At 34.1% G+C, this 9,133-nt stretch overlaps 1 protein-coding gene and 1 long non-coding RNA gene across 5 annotated transcripts in view; one reads left to right on the forward strand and one right to left on the reverse strand.

Moving 5' to 3' along the window:
• LOC141379962 (uncharacterized) overlaps positions 1–9,133 on the reverse strand; it is a 54,950-nt gene that overhangs the window by 30,193 nt on the left and 15,624 nt on the right. For all 4 annotated transcript variants that reach the window (XR_012397089.1, XR_012397088.1, XR_012397091.1 and 1 more), the window contains exon 2: positions 8,699–8,783. This is a non-coding gene — a long non-coding RNA (uncharacterized lncRNA). The remainder of the gene's footprint in view (positions 1–8,698; positions 8,784–9,133) is intronic.
• Positions 630–5,818, forward strand: zgc:122979. The gene is made up of 4 exons (NM_001037574.2): positions 630–818; positions 2,139–2,385; positions 2,638–3,143; positions 5,147–5,818. Exons 1-4 carry the CDS (start codon positions 723–725, stop codon positions 5,378–5,380), a joined length of 1,083 nt encoding a protein of 360 aa, NP_001032663.2. The 5' UTR covers positions 630–722; the 3' UTR covers positions 5,381–5,818.

Genomic DNA, 9,133 nt, shown 5'->3' on the forward strand with positions numbered 1-9,133 from the left:
TAAAACTCTATATATTATACAGATATATAAACTATATAGGTTATATAAATGGCCAATTTACTATCATTTAACTAATAATAATATAAATAAAGCAATTTAGATAGTGGTTTCACATGCGAAAAGCATAAATCCAAGATAATATATTGCATTTCACTCATATATATTATATGTTCTGCTTACCTGTGCAGAGATGGCCGAATTTAGTTAATAATTGGGTGTGCACGACTCTGTTAAAACGGCTTTATTTACTATCATATGTATGTGCGTGCTTTTTTTCCTGTGTTCGTTTACTACCATTTGCCATCATCATTCACAACTTTCAATCCAAAAAAGCCAAGAGACGAGCCAAGAGAACAAGCTGTAACAGAAGACCAATTTAGGATAGGAGGATGGATGAAGAGGAAGGGAGGGAGGGATGAGACTCATTGTGAATTCCGGAAACGCTCCTCCACATGGAGAGGTAGGCTGCCACATCCGCGTGATGCTCATCTCAGCCCGCAACGGCGGCGAGCGTGGATTGGCGGGCACGCGGTATTCCCTCTACGTGTCCGCGAAAAGTGGGAGTGGCCGGGGAAGCTCGGTCACGCAGCGTGGGCGCTGTGTGTAGAGCGCGGGTATAAAAGCTCGAGCAGAGCGGCGGGAGATGCAGCAGACAGCAGCTCAAGCATCACCGGCTCTCTCTTATACACACATATACCGGCAACAGAAGCAGCATCAGCACCATGGTTCTCATCTGGACTCAGTTCGGCGTCAAACACAAGAACGTCAAGTGCAAAGTGCGAGTGATCCACGGAGAGGAGGGATCATGGAGCTCAGAGGTGAGATGCTGCACATGACATTGAAATCACATGCTACATTTTATTGATGCATGTATATTCCCTGCTACATTATTTAGTGTGGAATATAATATTTGTGCATGAAATATATAGAGGTATATGCAATGCATATATTTATGCACACATATATGCACAAATATCTTTACTTATGAAGCATTCAGATGCATTAAATTGGACATTTTTCTCAACCTCAAATGTTTATGTTCAATTACTTGATTTTAAATGGAATTAAAAGAGGGTATTCTTTGCCATAAAGTGAATTTACTGAACCTACACACTGGAGCCTGACAAAATATGCTCATTTTAGAAGAAAATTTAAGATGCATCTAAACTCTTCATGTGTACATTGTAAATGTTTATGTGTCTTTGTGTATATATATATATATATATATATATATATATATATATATATATATATATATATATATATATATATATATATATATATATATATATGTATGTATGTATGTATATATATGTATAAATATATATATATATATATATATATATATATATATATATATATATATATATATATATATATATATATATATATATATATATATATATGTATGTATGTATGTATGTATGTATGTATATATATGTATAAATATATATATATATATATATATATATATATATATATATATATATATATATATATATATATATATATATATATATATATAGTCTACAATGCAAATATTGTGAGTATATTATATAATGAAGAATATAGAGGGAAACTTTTACGTATATACATAAATTGATTTATATATTGGAGAATATAAGGGATATTATCTTTATACCCCTATACTGTACTCTCCACTTTATAAAAACACTCAGTTCATATATAGTGGGGAATTTGTAGACTTTTTTATCAAACTTCATCTATATAAAATACATCCAAATAATTTCTAATGTATATTATATATTACACAATGCCATATTATAAGATATACGCTTTCAACTTTTGTGAAGTAGAGAATATTTGATACGATATGGTTAAAGAATTAATATTTTAAACGTTTTGTATAGTGATTTTACAGCAATCATAAAGTAATTATTAAAAAATCTGCCCATGAATAAAGAGTAGGATTCAAAATTGATGTCTAAATGAAAAATTTGGTCATTGAGATCCTCACCAACTCTTACTATTATGGGAAACCCCCTTTATTTTCTATGCTACTCGCATCCTTGCCAGTTAAAACAAACTTTATTATTTTTTGGAGGGGGATCACCCTGTGTAGGTGAACTATAAATGAGCACACACTAAACTCCATCTGCCTGTCTCTGTGTACACAGGAGGTGCGTGAGGAACCTGAGGTGTCTAGCCCTCCACCCTCACCAGAGTGTGTGGATTACTACTCTGTGCTCGGCGTCTCAAACGACTCCAACGAGGAGGAGATCAGAAAGGCGTACAAGCGTCTGGCGCTCCGTTACCACCCAGACAAGAACTCAGACGCAGACGCCGAGGACAAATTCAAACAGATCGCTCAAGCCTACGACGTCCTGACAGACCCCGAGAAACGCAACATCTATGATCAACAAGGTGAGATATTGAACGTTAAGCAATGTTAAAATGCATTTAGATGACGGTACGTCAAAATAAGAGTCCCGAAGATGCAAGCGAGCACCGAGTTCAGTGGGTTCACACAACCCCCATTTCAACTGATTCGCAGTGCTGCAGAGCTAGAGCAGAATTCATCAATAATTCATACTTTAACCACAGAATGAACCCGTTTTTTCTTTCTTAAAGGCAAGCTTTAATGACATGCACCTAATTAAAATCTCTTCATCTTAGGGTTGACCAAAGGGGGAGTGGCTCCAACATGCAACAAAACAGACCCCTCCCATAACTCAAAAGCCGACGCCCACTCCTGGCACATGTTCTTCAACTTCGACTTGGACTCCGATGATGACCTGTTCAACCCATTCACAAGAAACCCCCTTCCCCACCTCAGCCGCCACCATGGCAACAAAGGCGGGCTCAAGCCAGCAGGCGATGCCGAAGTCCACGATCTCTCAGTATCATTGGAGGACATTCTGATGGGCGTGACCAAGCGTGTAAAACTGACACGCCTGCGTCAGACAGACAAACACACGTTGAAGCCTGAAGAGCGCGTGTTCGACGTGGAGGTGAAGAAAGGATGGAAGGAGGGCACCAGGATCACCTTCCCCAATGAGGGCCATCAGATGCTCGGCCACGCCCCGAACGACCTAGCCTTCGTGATCAAGGAGAAGAAACACGCCCACTTCAGACGAGACGGCTCGCATATCGTGTACACCTGCACCATCACTCTGCGAGAGGTGAGATGAGTATGTGTGTGTACATAAATGTGTGTGTGTCTGGTGGTACGAAATGTTCCCTCGCAGTCACTGGTACTCAATAAGCCTCTGCAGAGAGCTGCATCTAAATTTAGCATCACTCCCCCGCAGCCTGAGCGCACACACACACTCTCTCTCACACACTCCCCCTCCCAACTCGCACACACACCGCCTCCTCAGCTCTCAGCATCGTCTCACACACATTCTGTCATTCGCTCCTTTCTAGCAGTGCATCTTATTTTGCCTTTACGCCCTCTTGCATCTATTTTCCAAAGAAACTATGAATAGAGTCATATCAAGCAGGGTGGCAGCTGCTATATGCATGAATATTATTATTATTATATGAAATTAGCACTTCATACCTGCAAAAAAAGCAACGGAAATCCTTATTTCAGATTTTAGTACTTTTTTAGATTTCAGACACTTTTAGCTAACAATTATTAGCTAGTAATATTAAAGGGATATTTCACCCAAAAATGAAAATTATTTCATAATTTATTCTCCCTTCTGTCATTTTAAACATATGCATGATTATTATTATTCAATTATCCCTTCATACCTGCATAAAAAGCAATGGAAATCCTTATTTCATATTTTAGTAATCACACTTAAAGCTAGCACTTATTAGCTAGTATTCTTAAAGGGATAGTTCACCCAAAAATGAACATTACCTCATTATTTATACTCCATTGTGTCATTTTAAACCAATGCATGCTTATTATTATTATTATTATTCTTCAATTAGCACTTCATACCTACATAAAAAGCAATAGAAATCCCTATTTTAGATATTAGTGATCACACTTTTGAGCTAACACTTAATAGCTTATATTGTGACCTCATCATTTATTTCTCCTAGTGTCATTTTAAATATATGCATGATTATTATTATTATTAAATTAGCACTTCAAACCTACATTAAAAGCAATGGAAATCCTTTTCAGATTTTAGTAATCACACTTTTAGCTTAGCTAATACTCTTAGTTCACCCTAAAAATGAAAATTATTTCATAATTTATTCACCCCTTGTGTCATTTTAATCCTATGCATGATTATTATTAAGTTAGCACTTCATACCTACCATTATTTCAGATTTTAGTATGCACAATTTTAGCAAACACTTATTAGCTAGTATTCTTAAAGGGATAGCACACTTAAAAATGAACACTACCTCATTATTTTTACTCCCTTTAGGAGTTTCTTTCTAGTGTTGAACACAATAGAAGACATCTCGAAGTATGCCGATTGTCTTCAATAGTAGGAAAATGATTGAAAGACGATCAGACGAACATTTTCATTTATGTAATCTATCCCTTTAATGCCATCTTAAATTATTGGCGGACACATTTTTAATTAATCAGACCATTTTAAGATGCATCATGACACTTATACAAGCAGAACACTTAATTTACACATTTTACATTAAAAATGTATTCATTTTTAAAGCCAGCATATCTTAACAAGACAGAAGGACACTAATTATTTAATGCTAATCATTAAAAAAATACATTATTGGCTAATTAAATGCCTTTATATCAGATCTGTCATCATCATCTGTTAAAAAAAAACAACAACATCCATCTCATTTGCATTCTTACTTTGCACACCAAACCTCTCTCGCCCACTCTCTCATTTTCCACATCCACTTCATTATTCTCTTCCCACACACACACACACACACACCCTCTCATCCCCCGCAGACTGAAGCATCATTGAGAAATGAGAGCGATTATCGGCTCTTTCCTGCCGTTGCATAACAGTAATGTTCACTCCGTCTGGCCTACATTCCGCCCGCCTTCACACTTACATAAAGGCTTCATATATAGACAAGTGGATTAGAAGTCATAACATATGCCGGAGGAGCATTATATAGCTGTTCTCCTGCCAAAACACTGCGGCGTATGATATAACAGATCGATACAGAGCGTTCCTGATGATCCTGACACACAATGCTAACCGGCTTTCTTTCTTTGTGTTTTCTCCAGGCTCTATGTGGGTGCACTGTTAACGTCCCTACGCTTGACGGACAGATGAAGCCCCTCCCATGCAGTGACGTCATCAAGCCCAGCTCAGTGAGGCGGCTTATAGGGGAGGGGCTTCCCAGAGCGAAGAACCCCGCCCAGCGAGGAGACCTGCTCGTTGAATTCCAAGTGGTTTTCCCTGATCGTATTCCCCCGAGCAGCAAGGAGATCATCAAACACAGCTTGGGACAGTGCTAAGTGATGAAAACACACTAAATTCAGTGACGACAACGTCAGCTGTTTGTCTCTGTGAGGCACACACACACACTCAAGTGAGAGATGGGATGCTCACGCTTACAAGTTACACATTAGGTATGTTATACCTGCGTTAAGTGTGATTTGACAGAGATGAAGTGAACGAGGCGCACGCATTGAACACTTACACACACATCTGTGCTCTGATGAAGCGCAGAGGTGCTATTCTGAAGTGTTAGCATACTTCTTTAACCATGACGATCTTGTACTCGCGTACAGAACTGTCAGTGATTTAGTCTCTATGAGAGATCCCTGTGTCATGTTCAAATGAATTATTTGTACAAAGTTATACAGAGAAAATGTGACTTTATGATACGATGCCTGGCATGTATGATACACGCATGTTTTGTAAGCAGAAATAAAGTTTTGTTATTGAAATTACTGGCATTTTGTGTTGTCGTCTTTAATAAGATCTAAGATGAAAAATGCATCATCATGCATGCATTAAATCAGGTTCAAGAGGGATAAAAAAAAGTTGCATCTAAAAAAAATTGAGATGCATGAGTAGCTGTGCAAAATGCAATACATATTTATCAAGATTGTGACTGAGGACTAAGTTAGACATTCTTATCTAGCAGGTTTTTACATGCAGAGCATTTTGATTTGATACAATACTTTATAATCACAGGTAAAAATATTAAAAACTAACTATAACTGTTGATTAATTAAAGTATACATGTTTTAATAAGTGATTTTATATATTTAAATGCTTTATAATATTTAGTGCTGTCCAAAGACAAACTGTAATTAATCACATCCAAAATAAAAGCTTGTGTTACATACCTATATATATATATATATATACACCCCATTTTCTATATATACATATACACACACACACACACACACACACACACACATATATATATATATATAAATACACACACACACACACACACATACATACATACATACATACATATATATATATATATATATATATATATATATATATATATATATATATATATATATATATATATATATATATATATATATATATATATATATATACACACACACACACATATATATATACATATATATATATTACATTGACAAGTAATTACAATCTATACAATTATATTTATTTCATTTATTCACCTGCATTTGTTTTTTTGGATATCGTCAGTAATTTACGATTAAATTAAAGACAACTCAAAACTTTCACCCTTAGATGTCAACATAATTAAGAATCAAAAGTCTAGATAATTCTGAAAAGTTTTGGTAGTTTATGCAAATGAGTTGGTATATAATTATATTAGTGCTGTTAAAAGATTAATCTCATCCAAAATAAAAGTTTGTATTTGGATAGTGTGTTATATATATATATATATATATATATATATATATATATATATATATATATATATATATATATATATATATATATATATATATATATATATATATATATATATATATATATATATATGTACACACAGTTGAAGTCAAAATTATTAGCCCCCCTGAATTATTCGCCATTATTTTTTCCCCAATTTCTGTTTAATACAGAGTTTTTTTTCAACACATTTCTAAACATAATAGTTTTAATAACTCATCTTTAATATCTGGTTTATTTTTTTGTCTTTGCCATGATGACTAAATATTTTACTATATATTTTTTAAGACACTTCTATACAGCTTAAAGTGACATTTAAAGGCTTAACTAGGTTAATATATCTATCTATCTATCTATCTATCTATCTATCTATATATATATATATATATATATATATATATATATATATATATATATATATATATATATATATATATATATATATATATATATATACATATATATATATATATATATATATATATATATATATATATATATATATATATATATATATATATATATAGTAATTCCATGCAAATGTCAATCTTGCTATTTAAAAAATTAGGTTTTTGCTAAAATATTGAAACATTCGAAAAAAATTTGTGTAATCAATTATTTTAGTGCTTTAAAAATACTTAAAATGTCTATGTTAATGTTTTCAAACTAATATATTTGATTTACCAAAAATCACACAATGCCAATTTCTTATTTGTCACACCCATAACAGAGAGATGTCACAACCATAACCAAGCTTTTTCCTCATAAATGCAAGAAAATGTCAAATAAAATGAAATCAATCATTTTTGTTTTATAGAGAGAACTCTTCTCCTTTTGATTAGCATCGTTTCTTTTGGGTTGTGCAGTTTAATTCACAGAATTTCTACAAAGTATGTGGTAGATTTTAAACTGGCAGACTTTTTTCGTCACATCCATAACGCATGCTGGCTTTCCTCATTTAAAATATAAAAAGTTTACAGATTTATATTTTTCTGGTCCTTTGATTCTGGTTAGTTGTCTTGGAAAATATATAAACAGAAGTTTCAATATAATGTTAAAAATGCTTTCTATGTGAATTTATGTTTTGAGTTTTTAATGCAAATGTCACATCATTAACGCTGGAATTGCTCATTACACACACACACACACGCACACACGCACACACGCACACACGCACACACGCACACACAGATATATGTAATATGTAAGATATATTCAATTTTTAAATTAATATTTTCTCAAATATATACATCAATGATTACTAATATATATATATACAAAGTAAATATGCACAGCACATATGAAACTTATGTAAACACAAGCTTTTATTTTTTTTATTTTAGTAACAGCACAAAATAATGTGAAACACATAAATATATAAAATCACTTATATAAGATATATTATATACAAGACAAAACTATCTTAATATACTTTGATTAATCAACAGTTATAGTTAATTTTTAATATGTCACCTGAGATTTTCTCGTCAAGAAATCTAACTTCCAAAGTGATAAACGATTGATCTTGTAGTTTTTTTGCTCTGTGGATTTGAATATTAATAAACACAAAAGCTATACCATGCAGTGGCACGGCTGATTAAAGTCGGCAGCTACCATAAAGCTTCAGCCTTTTAATATTTAATCAGCATGCTTTCACAGTTTCAAAGCCTTCAGTATATTCCCCCACTCCTTTCTGAAGATAAAAATAGTAACTTTACTTGTATAGCACAAAGCGCTCCAGAGGAAAAACTAATCAAAAGCACATCCAAGAGTTTTCTTTTTTAAGTCAGTTGGAAATGCCCCTGTGCTCAATGTGAAGACTATAAAAGGAAAGTCCTGGCCAAACTTAAAGCCTTAGTGAACACTACTGGATGCATTATAAAAAGCAAAGCAAGCTCCATTACACAACACTGCCTGACCTCGGTGATGCTTCTGTGTCTGTACAACAGCAAATCCCTGCATCTGGGTTTTCGGCGTCTATTGAAAGATCTTCTTCTCTGAGATCTGCAAACAGCAAAGAGAAAATAAACTCCATATTAACGCTTGTGGTTTTGATTGTGTGATGCAAATTAACACCCAAGCATTGAACCCATTCAATTGGTGCATGACGAATAATAGAAGTCAGTTTTTAGACCTGTGAAATTTGAATTCTTCTAAAAATATTTCGGTGGCTCAGCCTCACAGCAAGAAGGTCTCTGGTTCGAGTCCTGGCTGGGTCAGTTGGCATTTCTGTGTGGAATTTCCCGTGTTCCTCTGGGTGCTCCGGTTTCCCCCACAAGACATGCACTATAGGTCAATTGGATCAATTTAATTGGCCGTACTGTATGGGTGTGTGTGAGAGTGTGTATGGGTGT

Source organism: Danio rerio, chromosome 21 (assembly GCF_049306965.1).
Source record: "Danio rerio strain Tuebingen ecotype United States chromosome 21, GRCz12tu, whole genome shotgun sequence".
NCBI lineage: Eukaryota > Metazoa > Chordata > Actinopteri > Cypriniformes > Danionidae > Danio > Danio rerio.